The sequence below is a fragment of the Colletotrichum tamarilloi genome (genome assembly GCF_030869305.1).
Source record: "Colletotrichum tamarilloi strain Tom-12 chromosome Unknown Scaffold_109.1, whole genome shotgun sequence".
Classification (NCBI taxonomy): domain Eukaryota; kingdom Fungi; phylum Ascomycota; class Sordariomycetes; order Glomerellales; family Glomerellaceae; genus Colletotrichum; species Colletotrichum tamarilloi.
In genome coordinates this window covers 58,511-78,817 of record NW_026849492.1, presented here as the reverse complement: position 1 = coordinate 78,817, position 20,307 = coordinate 58,511, and the positions used below count along the sequence as shown (strand labels likewise).

Below are 20,307 nucleotides of genomic sequence, written 5' to 3'. Positions count from 1 at the left end.
GGTATTACTCCGTACAGCAGGGTCTTAGTTCTTAGACAAGACTCCCTTGGCGCCAGGTGATCAAACTCCTACTTTCCGATGACAAGAGGAGAACATCCATGCTGGCTGGCTGGATGTACAGTTCATCTCTTCTTCTCATTCTTACGCGGGATTTCTTCTTTAATAAGAGGTACATGATATCTCAAAGTAGAAACGAGTTGTATCGTATGACCTGGTTCCATAGCCGAGTGCATGATGCTCGTCAAGTCACGGAAGCCGTAGTTTATGGCGTAATAGCATCAAAATAGGCCTCTAAGTAGTTGGGCAGTAAAACCAGGTGCAGGCTCTGGCTAAAAGTATTTTGCGATAATTCCAAGATTATTATAACCACCCCAAGTTACAGGTATGCACATATCAAGAGCAAGTGCCACGGTAGCCAGCACCCCTCTCCCATTGTTGGTAACCATTGATGTACCCATAAAGCTTACACGCGGTGAAGAAGTCTTCACCGCTGATCACGTTGCCAGGCTTCTGTATGCACTTGACGCCGTCAAAGGTAGCCTGTTGGTATTGTTAGCCTTTGAAGTCACGTCAAGTGGTAGAGATACTTACCACCGATCCCCAGCGCTCCTCGCAAACCGCCTTCGTCCAGTCATTTCTGGGAATCCATCCTTCTGCGGTCAAAAGGCAGCAGTTGTGACTGCTATGGTCCTTGCTATTGGTATGTTTTATCAGCCTTGAGAGGGAGAAGGGGTTTATAACGAGCATGCTTACCTCTGAGCTCCCTGGATGAGCAGAAAAGCAAGGGCAAAGGTCTTAAGAAAGGCAGTCATTTTGGCTTGATGTCTGATGGTTGCCAATGAGAAAGGAGTAGGATTTCTGCCTAGTGCTATTTCGACATTCAGTGGGCGAGAGTGCCTATTTAAGCTGCATGTGGACATGTCATGTCGCTCATCGCCATCTCTCGTTCTTTCCGCTCTGGCCTGAGTCAATCTCTCTGGCTCACGACCACTCAACTAACTAATGGGTCTTGCTAACTTGTAATTGCAGTCAACAAGGTCCTTCAACGAAAGACAAAGACAAATAGATGATAGAATCATATCGCTCATAACAGTTGCCACGGGGCCCCAGTCTGAGGACTCCGGCATCCCACATGGCTTTTAGTGATCAGACGCCTGTCAGACGCCTGGCAAGTCGTTGCTGGCTCCGCGGGTGCCGTATTGAGCAACCTAGCAGGGGTCCTGATCAATGAGACGACGCAATACGATGCCCATATCACAAGTCGAGCCTCTCGGAGAGGCAGCTCAGGGTCGAGACCTTCATTTATTAAAATTTCGAACTCGAGTCGACAAAGTACTAACTGAACGAGGATGCCCCGGAAAATCATCTTGCAAAATTGTGAATAAGCCAGGCCGAGCTTACAGATTGTACCTCGTTTGGAGATTGACTCAAGTTCTCAGTTGTCACAATAACGTAATCAATTGATGAAGCACCTACGTACGTAGTAGAGTGTCAAAAGGTTATGTAGGTCATTCTAGGCCAGGACCATGCATTCATTGTTCAAGATTCTTCAACACAAATCATGGCTGTTCATAACCCTTAATATCAGCTCCCGGTTCTAAAATACTGATCGACATTAATGGATATGGAGGGCTTGAAAAGCTCAAGCGACGACATACGAAGTCGCTCGTAATGACTCGTGCCGCGAGTCGCTACAATACACTTGTGTCACGCACCAAGCTTCAGCCTGCTGCGCGGCCACATCAAAGTTCGTCTGAGAGAGCATATGAGACTTTCCTACCCAATACTCAGCGTATAAAGAGACTGCGTTTGTCTCTCTGTTGGCTTATCTGCTTGACTTTTGTGGAAAATAGGGTCCAGGTGCGATCAATGAGGGAACAACTCCCAGACTAAATGTATTGGCGATTGTAAAAGTCTGAGGAAGGCAGTTTTGGAATACGTAATGAACAACATGCATCGCCCAAATTGCTATCGTCATAGCGGAATTACTTCCATAAGATCATGTCCCGGACTAATTTCTAGGCTCTACGTTACCGCAACCCAGGGTGCAAAAACGAGCTACAGAGTACGAATGCGAACTGTCGGGTCCGCACCGGATCCGGGCCAGGGTCGGCCGAAATTTTACAACCTGGCCGACTTCACGAACCACCACGCCCGAGCCGTGCTTCTTTCGCTCTCACTGGTTGCTTGAGATAATAAACAGCACATTTCTATTCACATACAAGTATATGTGCAAGTGCAGATCCAAGACCCGAGGTTGCTAGTTGATCCCTTTAGTAATCAGCTTCAACAAAGTAGGACGTCAATCCAGTGACATTACCATTAATCAACTCTCGACTTCAATATTTTTAGCTGCTTGTGTTCATCACTTTGAGCTTTGTGGGTTGCCGTAAGGACAAAAAGAACGATTTCCAGGATTAGCCAGAGATAGTACTAACAGGGGGTGGAAGCTGACGACAATTTTGGCATAGCGATCAAGGCATTGACGATTGCAGCCAAGTGAAATGACTGCTGTGTACTCCCGTATCCCATAGTTCAGCCAGAAGAGTGTTACCAATGAACCTACGATTACAGAGCATCCCAAGACAACATGGCGTAGATGCACCTCTTAACCATCGTCGGTGTTATGCAAGAGCTACCTCACTTCAGTTCAACGCTACTACCCCGCTGGCACTGCTTAAAAATGTACAGCACCTGGAATATTTGCCATGTGATGAAAGTTACTAGATGGTCTAGTACAAATACAATTCGTCAAATTATATAAACAGAACATGATTGATAGCTCCAGATAACTGATTTACATGGTTGATGGAGCCAATCGAGCAACCATCTGGAACTCTTCTGAATCTGTAAACATATATCTTCCCTTCATCATTTCTCGTCTTTCTCAACAATCTTCTTCTCCCCGGAATTGACGCTCTCAAAGTCCTCCTTGTACGTCATGAATACATCGTCGTTGAGATGCCGGTGTCTGAACCAGAAGACGATGGTCTGAACGAAGAGGGCGATACCAGGGGCAGCCCAAGCCCAAATTAGGGTTGGGTCCGCGATAGACGGAAGAAGAATCTGTCCCAAGGCACTGCTCAAGGCTGTCATGAAGAGGAACAGAGCAACAACGGTCGATCTCATGTGCTCCGGGGCGCGAGCATAAGCCAACTCGTAGGCCGTGACGTTGATGAAGATCTCGGACATCGCACCGAGTGCGACATTGGGAATTTGCCACCAGATCGAGAGAGGAGAGACGTCGTCGCAGTCGCTGGCAGCGTAGCCACTTCAAAGAATGTTAGCATTGCCTCTCGGGTGCCAGGTCAATCTGTAGGAAAACTTACCAAGGACTCGTCTCATAGACACGCCATTGTACCAATGCACCAATGAGGGAAGAGATGATGGCCAAAACGAATCCCACTGTCATTCTGCTGATGCGTCCAAACTTGACGTTTCTACGCTCGAGGAAGGGGTAGACGACATTGGCCATGAAGGGTGAGAAGACGATGATGACCAAGGGGTTGAAGTGACTAAGCAAATCGTTCGGTGCGCCGTCAGATGTCATTGCCGCACCTTGGTTGCTCTGGACGTTTCCAACGCCGCCATCGTTCAAGTACCAGATTGGGATGTAGAGGAAGATCTGAACTGCTTGCCACGTGCGGCGAGCATCGTCAACATCCTTCTCAGAGTAGCCGACATGGACTCCCCGTTCGGCGAGAGCGGTAGGGCGGACGTTCTGCCACACATTCTTGGAGAAGATGTTTCCCTTGCTCGCCTTGATTGCGGAAACTGTGATCTTGACGAAGCGGTTCAAGTCGGAACCCTGAGGTGCGACTCTGACTGTGCGCTTGTACGTGGCGGCAAGCAAAAGCGGAAGCAGGAAGTAGACGATACCAGGAACGAGGTATGCCAACCAGAAACTGTGGTACTTCTCAATATAAACGACGGCAATAGAGAAGAAGGCGCCAACGTTGATGAAGGCGTAGAAGATCAACATGATGTGGTTGACTGTAGTCTCAGGGTCGACGATGACCTTCTCTCCCGACTTGAGCACCTTGGTGTACTCGCGTTGGTGCTTGTACTGGTCGATGACTGTCGGTGCAACATTGGGCTTGAAGATACCGGCTCCGATGGCAAGTAGGAAATAGCTGATAAGAAACGGGGCAACACCTTTGCCGGCTTGCAGGATTGACGGAGCAGCGCCTCCGACCATGATAACATGGGCAACACCTCCAATACCAACACCCCATGCAATGGCTTTGTAACGGCCGATCTTGACGTCTGCAATCCACGCACCAAAGATGGGAATGACGTAGGCCAGGAAGGTGAAGAGGAGACCCAAGGCAGAGGCTGTCTGCAGTCCCAGACCAAGAGCGCCGGCATGGGAATTAGGCTTGGACTTGTCGATGGCACCGGTGCCAGGACCTCCTTCGGGCAGTGGAAACTGAAGATAGTTGTTGAAAGCGGCCTTGACACCATAGTATGATGCTCTCTCGGCCATTTCTACCACGCAAAGAGACCATGATGTGATAGGGATGGAGTCTGCAACTTTGCGAAGCGTCGACCGCTCTTCAGCAGTCGGAGCCGGGTAGGCATCATCATCGATGACAGAGTGTGCCTGATCGAGGGAGTTGTTTTGGGACTCTACGTCGAGGGTACTAACTTGTTGAGCCTTCTCGGGGTGTACGCCTTGGTCGGAGTCGGGTTCGACGACCTTGTGCACGTTGAGACCAATAACATTCTCAGCTGCAGACTTGTAAGCGAACTAGACGTACATCAAACTTGTGTTAGAGAACTTACCCATGGTGATCAACTTCGCTCTGTGTAACTTGACAGCGTAGGTTAAGAGACTGAAGGAAGAGAAGGTGAGGAGGCCCGGGAACTGAGTTTTGACCTACCTCGCACCTACTGATATGTTATCTGCTAGTCTCCGGAACGTTGCAGCCAGAGATAGATCTCCAAGGAAAGTTGACAGGAGGGCCCCATCGAACTATCCTGTTCAGGGACCGTAGGCCTGCCCAGATGGCCAAGGCGGGGCCAAGGTTGATCGCGAGCTTGTGGAAGCTTGTTGCGACATTGGCACATTGCCATTGACCCCATGCATATCCTAGTCCCGGCAAGTGGGTGGCTAGCTCCCGTCTGGGCACTGGATAACGTCTCTTTAATTCCAAGGCTGGAAAACCAGCGAAATCTTCACAAATTATAAGGAGTTTGGAGAACTTCTCGCTTTCTTTTGAATCTATGAGCGTCCAAATGCCGCTTATCTTTGGTGTTTGGGGAACTTCAAGAGCGGAACGTTACCATAATTGCTGCCCACTTCCCCGGCCAGCGGGACCCCATGTCCACAACACACAACAGATATGGAGGCGGGCCGATATCAACACCCTTATCGGTCTTTTATCCGCCGGCATTCCATGACGGGAGCCCACGACGTCGATTGCGTGATTGCGAGAGTGGGGGATTTTGTCGTTGCACATCCAACAAGAGCAGAGATATCCCCAAACCACGGAATTGGATGTGCTTGTCCCCTTGCCGTAGTTGGCCGCCGGACGGGACGACCGAAAGCTTATTAGTGCTTGGGACCGGCGCATCCTCAGTCGAGCGAGCTGTTGTGAAAAACTAGAAATGTCGCCATAATCCACCCAACTTCAATCCCAGCTCGAGTTGCGTAACAAATAGACCAATATGGCCTATGAGAATGGCATCATTGTCATCTTGCCGAGGCATGAGTGAGTATTTGTATCCTTCGCCGCCCCCTTTTCTTGTTTAAGATGTCTCGGCGGCCAAGCCGTAACGAGTCATTCGTGAGTGAGAAAGATGCGGCGAGAGCGCCCGAACAGGCACAAGATACATCGTTTTTGGAGTTCTTGTGGCTTTCTGGCGCTGTTGGCTGTGTAATTCTCGCGCAATCTTTAAGGTTTGCGATGCTTGGCGGTGGGAAATCTGGTTGAGCATTCTCCACATTCGACAAGCACTGGAGGCACGTTCCAACTTTCAAGCCCACCGTGAAAGCACGCCATCCATTGTAGCGAGTGACCAGTTTGACTGTGCGGTTTTCTCCCTCTTGCAGTATAAGAAGGACGTGGATGGCCCAAGATTTCCCCTCGAACCAAGAGTTTTTCCACATAGGTATGCGGGGACGTGATGCTTACGAATTTCAGTAAAACTCACGAATAAGGCTTGGGTAGCTTCCGACGCAGATCCTGTTGCTAAAAGCAGAAGACACTGCTTCTCCGGAAACATTGTCCATTGACGGGCATCCTAGAGGTCAATGAAGCTTCTTATGTTCATCTATCTCATATGTCTACGCAGATATCTCCGCGCAAGTGGTCTTCGATTTATCTCAAACAGCTTTGAGTGACGTCACAGCAATGTAGTCAAGCCATCGTAGTTATGTCTGGTTGAAAAGAAAAAGAAATACTTCAACATTACAATACCGCCTTATATGTCGAACGAACTACGTATCTTCACGATTCTCAATATTGAGAGAACCATATCGAAGCATGCAGCCCCCCGAGATCACAAACCAGTCTCAGGAATTTTGTACTTGAACTTGCGCGGAACTATTCAAATGGGCATGTTGTGATTGGTGGCCACTAAGATCAAGTCCTGTTTAACATCCTGACTCTCCTTGCTTCTAGTAAGCTGCAGCCGGCAACTAAGACCGAAACTAACAACAACTCAACTGAGCTGAAATGTGGAAATGTGGAGATGTGATCGAGTATCTTCGTCGAGTGTATGTTCCAGCTGGTATGGAAGTAGTCAAAACATAGTCGTCTTCTACCTAATTACTCCAACTCGGAGTTTTGTTCCTCTCGCTTTCGAAGGTAGTGGAAGCCGATGTATTATTCCATTCGACTACCCCATGCCATCCCTGACGGCCCTAGGGTAATCAACGTGAAATATTGTAAAGTGCGTTTCTCCCGCTAGATTAAGTGTCTTGAGGAGCCGCAACACCTCGCAAGGTCAAAGAACCCCAAACAGCTGTTTTCTGAAGCCAGATTCCAGGGAATTGCTTTTTGCCCCAGCGCGACCCTTCAGGTTCGTGCAACTCGATCGTTTTGACCGTGAACTCAACGTCATGTTCATGTCAGCGCGGGGTAGCAACTTCAGTTTAAGCCTCGAAGGAACATTAGCTGAACGTTAGGCGCTCGTGGCCAAATAGATTCATGATCTCACATGGGGTTTGTCATTTGTGAGATACACTTCCAGCTGTAACTTTTCTCATCCGTTTTCACATGATTCCGAGGCAATACACCAATCAATCAATCAACTTTTATAAACCGAGACACACGCTCATGAGTCCTCTATCCAGTTCTCCGGATTCATGGTCGTCTTTTCGTCAGTTTTCACACCTGAATACCATGGCACTAGAGAAGAAACCAGATCAGTCCGGGAATTCGGGGCAGGACAAGAAGTCGGAGCCGCCTAAGAAAGTGGAACAACCCAAGAAAACAGAACAATGTAAGAAACAGGCGCAGTCCAAAACACCAGAGCAGCTCAAGAAATTGGAACCATGTAAGAAATTGGGGCAATCTAAGACCTCGGGGCAACCCAAGATACCAGAACAGCCTAAGAAGTCAAAGCACCTTATGGATTCGGAACAGTCTACGAAACCAGAACAGAAGCTGAAGAACCAAGAGCAGGAAAGGCCAAAAGAGGTGAAGAAATCAGAACAGGCTGTGGGCCAGCTTGGTCCGCAGACTGCGTCATGCCAAGCCCTCATTCGCACAGCCTGTCCTCAATATCTGACGTCCGAGGAATTTGAGCAGATAATTAGACAGTTCAAAATTTGCCCCTGGCTGGAGAATAAGCAGGTGTTATGGAGCGGGTTGATGAAGGATCAGGTTCAAGAATGGGCAGCTCAACGAGGGATGCAGACGCTCACCACCGCCATGGGACCATTGATGGACTCGGGCAATCCCCTATGCTTGCGACAAACGAAAAGCTCCTGCGCGTGGTCGAAGTATATCAAAGGAGCTTCCCTTGTCTTTGCGTGGCGTATTTCTCAAGGCTCATACACTACTGTCCTAACTCCGCCACCGCCAGAACGGTTTCACCCAGACGGATTAACCAACTGGCAAGACATAGAGGAGCCCGTCTTGAAGGGTCGTCTAGGCACCCCGACGTCATGTGCAATCTTGCTAGTTCATCCAGCTGTCCAAGAAGCTCAAAACTTCCGCTATCAGGTGTGGCCGGTAGACTACACAGATAAATGGCTCAAGAAATTCAAAGTCAATCAAGCCTCGATTCACACCTGGAGAACTATATCTAAATCAAGAGGTCAGTTCCTGTACTACTCAATGTTCAGATGTTATATGATGGCTGATCAAAGTACAGCCCACACATCATGGATGGTCCCTACTGACGAGCCACTCAAGTCGGCGGATACGATCAAGTTGAGCACCACACGCAAAGCCAATGCCGTAACACTAGCCAGCACAGCTTCGAGGGATAATAATGCCTCCGCAGATCCAAGATGTTTGCTACAAAGTCAAGTAAACATCCCTGAAATTGAATTGGGTGGAGAGAAGAGACTAGTTATGCCACAAGTCACCAAAGCTTCAGGCACTACGATGTCTCCTCCCAGCCCAACACTGTCTCTAAAAAACCAACAGAGCAGACGTCGAGTTGGAGTTGATGCAGCAACTCAGACTATCCAAGTGTCATTCCCTGGGTCACAAATCGTCAACGCCTCAAGCGATGAAGCCCTGCCCCCTGCTTCAGGAGGCCAGCCGCAATGCCAAAAGAGCATGGGCCAGACTAAAGCAGGTACAGAGACGAGGCCGGCCGTACCCAAGGTCAGTCAGGTTTCAAATGATGCGATCACTTCCCAAGATAAATCTGATACTCCGCAGAGTCTCCCGAATATTTCTCGAGCTCGCGCGAATCAAGAGGCGATTCAACTCAGTAGACCCGGAGAACCTGCAACGGGTCCATCGTCTGCTGCGTCCATTACAGAAGCTCCATCAGCTTTCTTGGTGTGTCTGTATTTGGCAATTATCGAGATTATTCTATCGTTGCTGCTGCTTCTGATTGGAACTGCAGTACATCTTGGTTTGATGCCATGGAACAGGGCCAAGATGAGTGAAATCAAGACACCATGTCCCTTTACTAATGGCGGCTCGGCTTCTCAAGCAATACCAGTGAATTCAAAGGCTGCCAAGAAAGCTGCTAAGAAAGCATCAAAACGGTTCATCAAAGAACAGTCTTTGAGAGAAGCTCAAGAGACACTGGAATCTGGCGTGGCCATCGGGAGGCTATTCCACAAAGACAAACTAGTGGACAAACCCCAGGCAGTCTATGTTGATACCTCCAGCACCTTGAGCAACTTTTCAGCGCCAACAGTAACAGTATATGGAATGGATTTTGCAAGCCACGATCTGCCTGGACATAAAAGGAAAGATAAGAACAAAAGAAAGAAGGCGACGGCGGTTGCGAGCATCACTGTGGAAGATGCGCAAGTCACCGCGTTCACACAGCCTACAAGGGAATATGCATACAGCTGTCTTGGACCAGTGGACCCCAGCGCGCTGAGGAAGTCCTACTGGGTAGACTGAGAAAGAGGTTTTGATTCAGCTGAGCACTAAGTAGTTGCTTATCGAGGGTCCCAGACTGTGAAAACTGAGATGACCCGGGTTCTGCATGTAGTATGTGTTGTGGCACAAAATGCGAAGATGTCTGATGTCGAGCGTGTCCTATTCAATTATTATCCAGTCAGTATCACTAGGAATTAGGACAGATGCGGTAAAATCATCTCTCATTACGAAACGGCATCATCTCGACTGTCTTTGTCACAAAATATGACGATACGGGTTTTGTGTTTTCATGCAACGTGTAGGCCTTCTCATCGTGATGAAGACAAGGCATGGTAAACTTAAGTTGTTAGTACCTTGTATTGAACGCCAATGACTCTAAGTGAACATGATAGATGTTGCTACATAGAGGCGTATTTCATTGCAGGTTCAAATCATGTCCGCCCTCTGAATTCCTCATCACGTCCAGCTTGAACTTACATGTAGCCACACGAACCGAAGCAGATATCTTTTACCTTGATTTAAAATAGCTATTGTAGAAAATCACGATAGACTCTAATGATGCCCCATACAAATCCAGTACAGTCTTGGAAGGTTCGGGCAACATCCTCCTGAAACCTCATTATCATGATGAGCCCATCTCATCAAACCCGGAGGAACCCAGACACAATTCTGACATCGCCGATCGACATCAATGCACCAGACCGCTGCGGTATCCTCGATCCCACAATAGAAGATAGAAAATGACACGTGAATCTAGACGCCTCACGATCATGGCTCCTCCCGTCTCGATGTCACATCACGCATCAGCTCACGAAAGCCAAGTGTATGTTCCCCGGCTAACCCGCAACACCAGCACCTCACCTCACCCATCAACCGTCGGCCGAGCCATTGTTCCACAAAACTCGCATCATCGAGAGACGATCCCTGGCTCTTCCCCTCTCTTCACAGGCCAATGTCAGTGAAGCACCCCGAAATACGAAGCAATTCTGGAGACTGAAGTGGATGAAGCAAAGGTGCAAGAGGTCTAGACAACGGGACGATCACTGGCGTCATTCAAGCCCTCCACATCATCCAAGTTCAGGGTCCTTTCCAGAGCGGGCAGCAAATCGAGAGGGTGTGTTTGGATGGAAAAGGGATCAGCACCGCTTCACACCCTCTCACGCAACCCATCTGTACGTTATGTTATGGCTGCAGTTGATAAGCAACGCAGAAGCGCCTCATTGAACCCTGAAACGTCTTCTTGCAGGGCTGGCGCAGGTGTCTGTCTTGTGCGGCATATGAGAGGTCAATCGCTTGGGTATCAATCTCACACCCACTGGCAATGGGTGAGGTCGCAGTACACCGACACCGGTCCGTCTGCATCAGACAGCTTCTGGCCTAGGAAGGAAATTATGCCACTTAAAACAGCGATTGAGCGAGGCTGGATGGGGACCACCCTCAGAGAGGATGATATTTCCCGACCCTCCATCTCAAAGGTCTTGAATATCGTCCGAGATGGACAGAATATTGTTGGGGCCGTCATCATCGCGGTACGGGGCGAGATGTTACGGATTTCATGCAGACCGTGGATCCATCGCGCATTGTAGTGGCACGGTTGATAGTATGACTGTTGATGGTGGTGGGCGTCCAATCTCGGCGTGATATTTGACAAAATAATTAGCAAAAAGCTAACGTAACGGCGAAAGTCCGGAGCGAAGTCCACAAAGCATTGTTCTCTCCGATAACGCAAGGACGGTGAGGGCAGAAGAAGACGCGCACAGCCTCGCGCGAACCTTGCCGCCACCCGGCCGAGCGAGCCATAGACACACAAACACAGAGAGAAGAAACACACGCACTCATACGCAGGAGAAGAGGGTGAAGAACAAGGTGGTCGGGGATTTTACAGGCCAACCAGCCAGGCAGACCCAACCCCTACAGCATCTAGGGACCCTGCCAACGCCGCAGATTATCACAGTTACCGACCTCGTTTTCGCCATGTCAGCCCCATGCAAACGCACTGAAGCTCACTGAAGCTTCTTCTGGTTTAGCAGTTTAAGTCTGTGCCGCTCCTCATCTCCACTGGCGCTGGCAGCGGACGCCCCTCCAGGGCAAGTCCCTTTCAAGTTCCCCAACAACCACGCAGTACACGTACACGTATGCGTAGAATCCACAGAGGCGAGTTTGACATGTCTTGTTCCAAGGCAAAGGCAAACTAGTTTGGGAGACGTGCGGCGCCATCGTGCTTCGTTGGAGTGATGTTTGAACGCCGGCGGCTCTGTTGTGCTCCACATCGGTCTGATATGATGGATGAGGAATGATTATGTGATGATGGCCCGTTCGTCTTCCCATCGTTTAGCCTCAACATGATGTGAGCGAAGCAGCAGCAGCAGTAAAGTGGAAACCCAAAGCAATGACAAAAGAATTGGGTCTCGCGGGGGTTGGGTTCGGTGTTCGTGGGTTTGTGGGCTGGTGGACCTCTCCCTTGCGCGAACACCCTCGACCGCCTGGACCTTCTCCAGAACTGAGCTGAGCTGAGCTGCACGACGGCCGCTGCTTTGCGGAGACGGGAAGGGGACTTGAGGGGAAAGATTGTCCATCGATCAGCGTGAGTCTAAATCTCTCTGACGAACAAACGCAAAACGGCGGCTGGGGCTGGATTCATCAGAGACATGAATCTCCACAGATAAGCAGAATGGCTTTTTTACGTCTGGCGTCTCACTCTCGAAATCTAGGTAGTAGATCCCAATTCCCGTTCATCGAAGGCAGACAAAAGCAGCAGCGGCCATCCGCTGTTCTCAGCGATGCGGCGGACGCCGGGGTAGGGGGTGTAGAAACATGGGAGGAAGACGTCAATAAGTCCGCTCATCACTTTTCTCAGACCTCCAACGAACCATGCAATCCACATTAAATCCGCATTGCATGTAATGTCTATTTCGAATCCGTACGTCCATCGTGTTCAGCGTATCAGAAGCATCGAGAGGCCTGGGCAAAAAGCGTCAATATTACCTGTGCCGCTCATCCACCCCCGACTGCCCCTCGTTCCCGCGCTTAGCAGCCCACATCCGCAGACAAGCAGACACTGGGACCGACCCATCCGCTGGGTCTCGTTAACCGTGAGTTCGACATCTGCAAGTGAGCCTCGAAGGGGGAAGAGAAGAGCCTCCTCGCATCTTGACAGTCACAGACCGACGGTCTAGAGCGTGGTCCATCGAATCCTTCACCCCCTCCTTCACCTCACTCACCTCCTCCCATGGTGCTACGGCCAACGCTCACCGGCCCGTGTAGCTCTTGGCCAAGGGCCTCTCCGTCTGATCCACGGGCAGCTCGAGCGCACCACCCTCTCAGTGATCGACAGTGTCGGCTTTGGTTGTCAGATTTGGCGCATCTAACGGACAGCTCCAGATGCTGCAGAGCTTACGAACGAGGCGAGCTTCAGCCAACGTTTGTTTGACAAGGTTGAGTTTCTTTGCTTGAGGCGGTAGGTCTCGCCGGTATAGTTGGGGGGCGGAGGACTCCGCTGCCGGCAAGTACAATTCCCGTCGCCATCGCCTTTGAATTTTTCACCACACCAAAACACAGAAACAGCAAGATTCAACGTCTATCAAATCCGATCTCTGCCTAAGTCAACTCAAACACCCTCCGTAAGACTTGAACCCCTCTTCTGTTGCCTTATGTACACACGCAACTGTAAGTGTAGGTAGCTGCCAGTCTCTCGACACAGCGCTCCTAAGGAACATCTACACAATTCTCATGTTCGCATATCCCAAGAATCGTGCAGTGGCTCATTCGTCATTCACACGCCTAGCCCCCTAGTAGAGGCGAAAAAAATCTCTGCAAGTAATTGGCAGGGGTCGACATCAAGCTGCAGTCCCAACTGTCCGATATTGTCTCACCATATGTGCCTCGCTGAAATGCTCTCTCTTACATCTTGCGAACCCTGAATCTGAACAATTCCGACCACCGGCTTTCGAGCCTCGAAGGGGTGGTCTTGCATGCCATGGATTGGTCGATTAACCACTCAACTCATCTCATCCTCGTTCCCGTTGCCGCTGGCGGGCTTCGTTCCGAGTCCCGACTCCCCATCACCGTTGTCGTCGGCATCGCGATGTGAGTTATTGTTGGGGGTCCCTCATCCGTTTTTACATGTTTCGCATCCGCAAGTGGCCTGGATCTCCGCGAACCCTGGTCTACGTGATGTGCTTCGGAGGATTTCACGCGTCAACTCGTGCTTCAAGGACATGCGAACTGGTCGTCCCCATCGGAGCCCACACATCGTGAACAGCACACCCCTTGTCGTTCCAACCCATGGGCCAATGCTGTGGCTAGGCCTTTGGCGACACCCCTTGGCCCTGCAACGACACCAAACCAAACATCGTGAAATGGACCGGGCATGAGCCAAAATGCAAGGCGCAGGAAACGGCTCAGCCAAAACCCCTTGCCATGCTCGTCACATCGTGAGGCTCTCCACCACGACGACGACATCCCATTCCACATTTCCCATCTATCTATCCATCCCTCCAGTCTCGTCAACTCCACAACCCCCGCTAGCCACGTTCGTCGCCTGCCCAGATAACGATCTAAGCACCATCATCGCGTAAAACAAACGAACTCTTACAACCTCCCTGAAGTACCAACATCCTCTCTCCCATGCTCTTCACGCACGCCCACTCACCTCGTCACCTTCTAGGCGAACGCCTCTATCCCTATTTCTGTGCAATTGTGTTTCTGGCTTACCCGGTCTTACCAGCCAGAAACCAGCCCGTCCAGCCCCTTTGCCAACCATGCCAGCAGTCGAGGGCGCTAAAGAGTCCACCAAAATAGCCAAGGTCAAGAAAAGCCTCAAAAGTGGACGAAACCAGCCAGCGACAGCGCCCACCGCCGCCCTAGCAGAGCTGTCCACCGCACCGTCGCGGGCGCTATCTGCCAGGCGTGCCAGAGAAGCTCCCGGCGGGATAGTAGTTCTGAATAAGAGGGAAGGCGAACAAAACAATGAATATGACTATAATTCTCCATGCCAGCCTTGCCAGCCTCCGAAGCCGGCGCTATAGCAATCGTGGCATAGTCAAAGCGTACGAAGTTTATGCTGCTTTTGCGTTGCAATGGGGAAAGACATAAGGGTTATTACCGGAGATGCAACAAGACGACTAGAAGCACACCGACGGTAGAACTTCATGCTAACTGGCTGACCGACCTTGAAGAGATGGAGGTGGCTGCTTTAGACAACCCCTCGTCTGGCACTGACACTGCAAACACAACCCAAACCACCAACGGCCAACCCTTCTTGGCATCTCGCTCTAGCTCACCTCTAGCGGAGAGATTCTTCAGAGCAAAACTAGACACACGTCTCTCTCTCTCTGAGTCTCTGTGTGTCCGTTGTCCGTCTTTTCTCCAGGCGGCTTAGGTTCCCCCAACAAGAATAAACTTTCTCCGTGCTGTGTGTGTTGCACCACTCCCACCCCGACCGGACTGTCCGCACAGACTTGCCCCAGGGGAGGCGAACAAGAGACCCAAACGCAACGATCCCCCTCCTCTTCTTGCACTGACTGGGGGATCAGTTCTAGGCGCGGCAAGCAAAGCTACCGTGCTCTGAGTGGATATCTTCTTCCTGAAGAGTTAGAAGCAAACCTCTCTATTATGCTCAAGGTTCTCTTTGATATTGGAGGGGGAGGGTGTTGGAAGAAAGAAGCCATCTTGACAAGTTCAGGCTCACCGCACATCCTTCTCGATATGATGCTGGCTAGGGGCCCTCTGGATCTGAGATACCTATGCCCGCACCCCTTGCCCGCATCCGCATCACACCTTTCGAGATCCATGTCTAGGCTGATGCCCCAGACGCCCACTCAGAATAGCGAAGCGGCTGGCAAGGCATCCGTAGCATGTAGCATCGTGGCAAGCAAGCGCAATAAACGCACTCGCGCACGCAGTAGTTCTTCTTCCTGCGTAGTATTAGCAATTCTGGCAGCATCAGCAATACCATCCCATCCATACCTTTCGCATCTGTATCAGTGGATAGGTTGGTCCCTGGAGAACCGGAGTGGAGACTGTCAAAGTTCCAGACCCCTCCCTCCCTGATAACAGCGTCTCATCATCGGAACCCGGTCGCATGCCTTGCCACCACCATCACCACACACACGACTCCGGATTGTATTTGCAGCACACCCAAAGAGACGCGCATTCTCACACATTCGCATACACACCTAGACCGCATTCCGCATACTGCATGTCGGAAGACGCAAGGCCCTTGGAGGCTCCGGCCCCAGCACCCCAGCAGCACCCTCCAGTGTCCCCATCCATGTGGCTACAAGCCTACGAATACTTACAGATGTCCGGGAGTCGCATACAGACGAGATGGCGAGGGGGGGAGGAAGGAAGAAAAGGGCAAAGATTTGCAACCACTGACAAGAGTCTGGGCCATGGAGAACCAACAGATGCGAGGTCTCCCACGCACGCCACCACCATCATCAACCATCCGGCGCTCGTCCTCGTCTTTACGTCCATATCCCTCGCCGCTATCACCACCACCTACACCACGACCAAGATCCTAAAGAGAGCCCTCCCGCATCCGTCTCGCCTGCTCCCATCTAGGTATACCGCTATGCGATGGAAAAAAATACCTCTTCTATTACACCGGAATCCCCTCAAACCCCTTCGTCAGTCTCCACCCAGCCACCACCACCACCGCCTCCCTCCCACACAACACCACAACACCTCCCCGCGTCTCGCCCCGTTTCGTCCGCGCCCGTCGCCGTCCAACCCAAAAGCCATAATCTTCAATGATCGTCGGACCCTGAAAAAATATGATTAAGAAAAACCTGATCTTCAGACACACAAAGGGGTCCAACTCAGCCGGCAGCCAGCAAGCTCAGGTAGCCCTAGGTGGTAGCGTTGTGTTGCTGCCGCTTTAGCTTGCTACACGCACGCAAAAGTTGTAAACTGACGTGCTGACTGACGTCCATCTTCCCCATGAAGGGGCAATCATCGCCTCGCCTGAAGTTTGAACCGTAGTTCCCCAGCTCAAAGACAGGATTTGCACCCTCGCCATAGATACACGCACGCAAACGCGACGCAAGCCTTCCACGCAGCGGGCATTGCACATGAAAGAGACACACGGGGAACGCCATCGACGACGATCTCTCCAGGACCCCTATGACCTCACATCAACAAGCCCCCCATCGAGAGCCACATGTTACATGTTGTCCATTGAATCTCGTGCTTCTATGGTCTCCTGGCCGTAGAAACTGCAACCCAAAAAATGCTATGCGCTGTGTGAGCCGATGCCCAAAGAAACTCTCGCTGTAATTCGAATATTCCATCATCACCAAGCCTCTCACGCATCATCATCATCGCCCTCACATCTCACAAAGCAGACAATCACCAAATGGCCTCACTCATCTGCACAATTACGAGGCCCCCATCTCTCCCTCGTTACCAACGCGGTTCTCTCCGCCCACCACCCGGCATCGCCCATTACACTCTTCGTAACATCAATGCCGTAGGTGGTGTTGATAGAACCAAAAAAATGCCTCCCCCATTCTCCACCCGTGGCGAACGGTAAGCCGTGGCGCCTGCAACCGCAACCCATCAGCCATCCTCGAAACACCACTGTCACTACCAACTTGACCAAACGAAGCATCGATGCTATTGCCGAGGATCCAGTCATCCATTCCAAGTTCGAGACTGGTCTGATCTCTGACTCCCCATGGCTACATCTGCGCCTCATTCGTACACCGCGCACCACAACCCGCTCGCCTCGATAGTGATATCCACCATCAACAGAGAAGCGCCGAGATTATGTGTCAATTATCAAACCTCTCATCAAAAATGGCCCGAACATCCCCGGGGGGTTCAAACCACCATCCCCAGATAACCTTGCCCGCCCACACATCCATCACCAAAAGCTACAGTCATGAAAACACCAATCTTCTCCACTCCAGCATCCCATCGCCACTGCGCGGTTTTGACAAACATTCAGACGAGAAGAGGCATATCTCCGCCCGCTAGACTTTGGTTTACCCCATCTCGTAGCCCAACAGATGGTCTCTACTCCCCAACATCCGCCGCGACAAGAACTCTAGTAGGTGGTTCCTCAGTTCCTTGATACCTAAACGCGCGAGAACGGGGATCAGCGAGAAACGTTCCCCGGGTCGCCGAATCTGATATTCATATTTTACCGCCGTTCAGGCTCCCGGGGTCCAGCGATACCCACCCACCCATGCCCCCCCGTCCGTGTCCGGAAGCCGGGGAACCTATGCCCACGATAATCCATCAAACCCTCTTCCTCCCCGCAAAATCTAATGTGTGTCCGTGTCCGTGCCGCCGGGAACCCATCGTGCTCAGGTAATTACCTAGGAAAGAAAGGAAAAATCAAGTCAGCCGCGAAAAGTATAATCAAACAGACAGAGTTACAAAGACTCAACGACTTAAGCACTGACTTCAAGCCTTCAACTCAATCCCCGCAAAAGCTTGTCCGATTCAAGATACAGAAACTTTGGTAACGTGCCAGCAATTCTTTCTGCCGACTTTTTTTTTTCAGTCTACACCCTCGTCTCCATGTTCGTGCCATTGAATACATCCATGTTTTGTGTCACCCGTACCATCTTGCTGCCGTTATCCTCCCCCCATCGTCGGGCAAAAGACACCTTATCAGACTTTGACTCTGCATCTCGGAGCCGGAGGGAGGCATCGTAATAGGTGGCGTCGAAAATGCCAATCAAACGTGAAAAATGTAGTCCAGTTGCTACCAACTTCACAAACCCAACCCGCCACTCCAAAGCGAACAATGTTTTCTTTACCTTCCCCAGAAAATCCATCCCATCCACCGCCCACGCAAACGTTATTCCCTCAACGACCGTGCAGTGCATTCCAACGTCCAAGTTTCCACGCCTAGGTTCTCCGTACGCAGTACAGGTACAGCCCCGAGCCAACCAACGCACGGTGAGAGCTGAACCACACATTCAAAAAAACGCTATCAAAATATGCCTGTAGGTCCGGGTTCAGGGTCCTCTGAGAAACCGGGGAATGCAGCCTCACTAACTTCACTCATTCCCCGTGCCTCGTAACCCTTGAACCCCGGCATCGGAGGCTGATAACTCTCTTTCTCAAGTTCTCAATCCCCATCCGTGCTGTCGTGTCACATCTCTCGTGTTCCCAGAAAGACTATCCCCATAGTCTTACCAACTTATCAGAAAGCCCGTCTAAACTTGCCTATCCCACTTATGACTATTCGCCGGAAGACATACTGTGTATGCAGTGTAAACAGTCGTGTATCACCACACCATCAACAGGCATGATTCCGGCCACGATATCTACTCAACCCCCCGTTTAAACGTCGGCGACCCGATGAATCCGTTATATCCGCCGAGTCCACTCCTCCCTGCGCCCCCTCCCCGAACCCACTCGCCGAGAACCCCGGAAGTCCCACGATATCAGGTCCCACGGGTGACGGGCGGGTGCGCTGGTTCCACCGACAGCCGTTGAAGTCGTGTGCGACTACCAACCCGATGCACAGCACAGCCGCCGACCACATTGCCATGCACCTCTCGCAGTGGCATCTCATTTCTCACCTCCATCATCATGCATCACCTCCATGAATCCAGAACGACCAAGTCTCTTGAGACTGGTGATGCCCCCTCACCTCACGCCTGTTCTCAACCATCTCAATCCCCAGTGTAAATCGGTCCAGACCACCAAAACACGCCTTCGCGAAGTGACAGAACGCAGGTAATCTCACAAGCTTCCCCCGCGTTATGTTCACATCAGCGCCACAAGAATGCTGAAGATCCCGCCCTCATCCAAACACATCACTGTCTCGCCGCGTCAAGCGTTGTCTCGTGCTTGTCTCGCCCTTCTCCCTCACCACATCTCCCGTCGCTCGCGTGTTAGTGACGACTGCAACGGAACCCCCTTTTCCCCTCCCGATGAGGTATCCTTTTGATCCTTTCCCCGCACAGCAGGGCAAGGGAAGGTAGCAGCAAACGGCGCCATCTCCACCCCTCTCTGATGCCCTCCGCGTGCAGGTGGCCCTCCACGTTCGCGCTGACTGCCATGGCCTGCTCGTCGACTCGAGTGCCTCACCAATGCCTATCCAATTCACATGTCTCTCCATGTCGTCTCAATATTCTCCATGTTGCCTGCTCTCTCTCTCTCCCTGCCTCATCTGGTCTCCCATACCCACACTTGCTTTTTCATCGCAGATACGGCAGGCAAACTCCAACGTAGCAACGGGCGATGAGAAAGACCCCGCTGCATGCAAGCTGCGGTCTCGTCCTGTCCCAGAACACACAAAACTCATCGCCGCGTTCGGGACGCTATCGACGCGGGAGCACCGGATTGGCAATCTTCTACATACCGGTAACACTCTCTTCCCTCAACGCTCCTTGGACCTTTCCCACCCAAGCATCCACTCAGTACCACTTACCGCTGGTAGACTGCCACACTGCTACCATCACCTGCTAGGGCAGGACGCCAGGCAGAACATCCAGCCACTATGAACAGACACGCCATATCCGAGAGAGGGGTACCGTCCAATCAGACGGCCCACGAGGCGGCTGCTAAGAAAAGAGCCGCTGGGTTCGACCGGAGTCGAGTTGGTGTGCTGACGGCGCGGCCCCTGTCCCACGACGCTGGCTATGGCCGTGAACATAGAATCGGTACATGATTACATGCCCTTCATCTCAGAGCTCAAGCTAGTGCTGCTACTGCTACTGCCACGGCCAGAGCTTCCCATAGGAGTTCGACCATGGAGCAACAAAGGCGGGGTCGATCTAGAGACCGATTTGCATCTCCACCTTTAAGCTCGTAGTGA

General features: G+C 51.3%; 8 protein-coding genes across 8 annotated transcripts; 4 read left to right on the top strand and 4 right to left on the bottom strand.

The window, feature by feature from the left end:
- Positions 1 to 393: 393 nt before the first annotated feature.
- Positions 394 to 812, bottom strand: CTAM01_13965 (uncharacterized protein; the record flags this gene model as incomplete). Its single annotated transcript, XM_060529967.1, has 3 exons — positions 394 to 540; positions 592 to 694; positions 754 to 812. 3 exons carry the CDS (start codon positions 810 to 812, stop codon positions 394 to 396), a joined length of 309 nt encoding a protein of 102 aa, XP_060375469.1.
- A 2,059-nt stretch (positions 813 to 2,871) lies between these two features.
- Positions 2,872 to 4,789, bottom strand: CTAM01_13964 (POT family protein; the record flags this gene model as incomplete). Its single annotated transcript, XM_060529966.1, has 3 exons — positions 2,872 to 3,271; positions 3,330 to 4,731; positions 4,786 to 4,789. The coding sequence occupies 3 exons, from the start codon at positions 4,787 to 4,789 to the stop codon at positions 2,872 to 2,874; spliced, it is 1,806 nt and encodes a 601-aa protein (XP_060375468.1).
- Positions 4,790 to 7,349: 2,560 nt separating this feature from the next.
- CTAM01_13963 (uncharacterized protein) lies at positions 7,350 to 9,545 on the top strand (the record flags this gene model as incomplete). Its single annotated transcript, XM_060529965.1, has 3 exons — positions 7,350 to 8,268; positions 8,326 to 8,757; positions 9,025 to 9,545. The coding sequence occupies 3 exons, from the start codon at positions 7,350 to 7,352 to the stop codon at positions 9,543 to 9,545; spliced, it is 1,872 nt and encodes a 623-aa protein (XP_060375467.1).
- A 1,163-nt stretch (positions 9,546 to 10,708) lies between these two features.
- CTAM01_13962 (uncharacterized protein) lies at positions 10,709 to 11,110 on the top strand (the record flags this gene model as incomplete). Its single annotated transcript, XM_060529964.1, has 1 exon — positions 10,709 to 11,110. The coding sequence occupies one exon, from the start codon at positions 10,709 to 10,711 to the stop codon at positions 11,108 to 11,110; it is 402 nt and encodes a 133-aa protein (XP_060375466.1).
- Positions 11,111 to 11,861: 751 nt separating this feature from the next.
- CTAM01_13961 (uncharacterized protein) lies at positions 11,862 to 12,089 on the bottom strand (the record flags this gene model as incomplete). The annotated part of the gene is made up of 1 exon (XM_060529963.1): positions 11,862 to 12,089. A coding segment is annotated over one exon (228 nt), but the record flags the coding sequence as incomplete, so codon positions are not given.
- Positions 12,090 to 13,495: 1,406 nt separating this feature from the next.
- CTAM01_13960 (uncharacterized protein) lies at positions 13,496 to 13,897 on the top strand (the record flags this gene model as incomplete). Its single annotated transcript, XM_060529962.1, has 1 exon — positions 13,496 to 13,897. The coding sequence occupies one exon, from the start codon at positions 13,496 to 13,498 to the stop codon at positions 13,895 to 13,897; it is 402 nt and encodes a 133-aa protein (XP_060375464.1).
- A 1,826-nt stretch (positions 13,898 to 15,723) lies between these two features.
- On the top strand, positions 15,724 to 16,270 carry CTAM01_13959 (uncharacterized protein; the record flags this gene model as incomplete). The annotated part of the gene is made up of 2 exons (XM_060529961.1): positions 15,724 to 16,088; positions 16,159 to 16,270. The coding sequence occupies 2 exons, from the start codon at positions 15,724 to 15,726 to the stop codon at positions 16,268 to 16,270; spliced, it is 477 nt and encodes a 158-aa protein (XP_060375463.1).
- Positions 16,271 to 18,780: 2,510 nt separating this feature from the next.
- Positions 18,781 to 19,059, bottom strand: CTAM01_13958 (uncharacterized protein; the record flags this gene model as incomplete). The annotated part of the gene is made up of 1 exon (XM_060529960.1): positions 18,781 to 19,059. One exon carries the CDS (start codon positions 19,057 to 19,059, stop codon positions 18,781 to 18,783), a length of 279 nt encoding a protein of 92 aa, XP_060375462.1.
- Between the last annotated feature and the right edge of the window lie 1,248 nt (positions 19,060 to 20,307).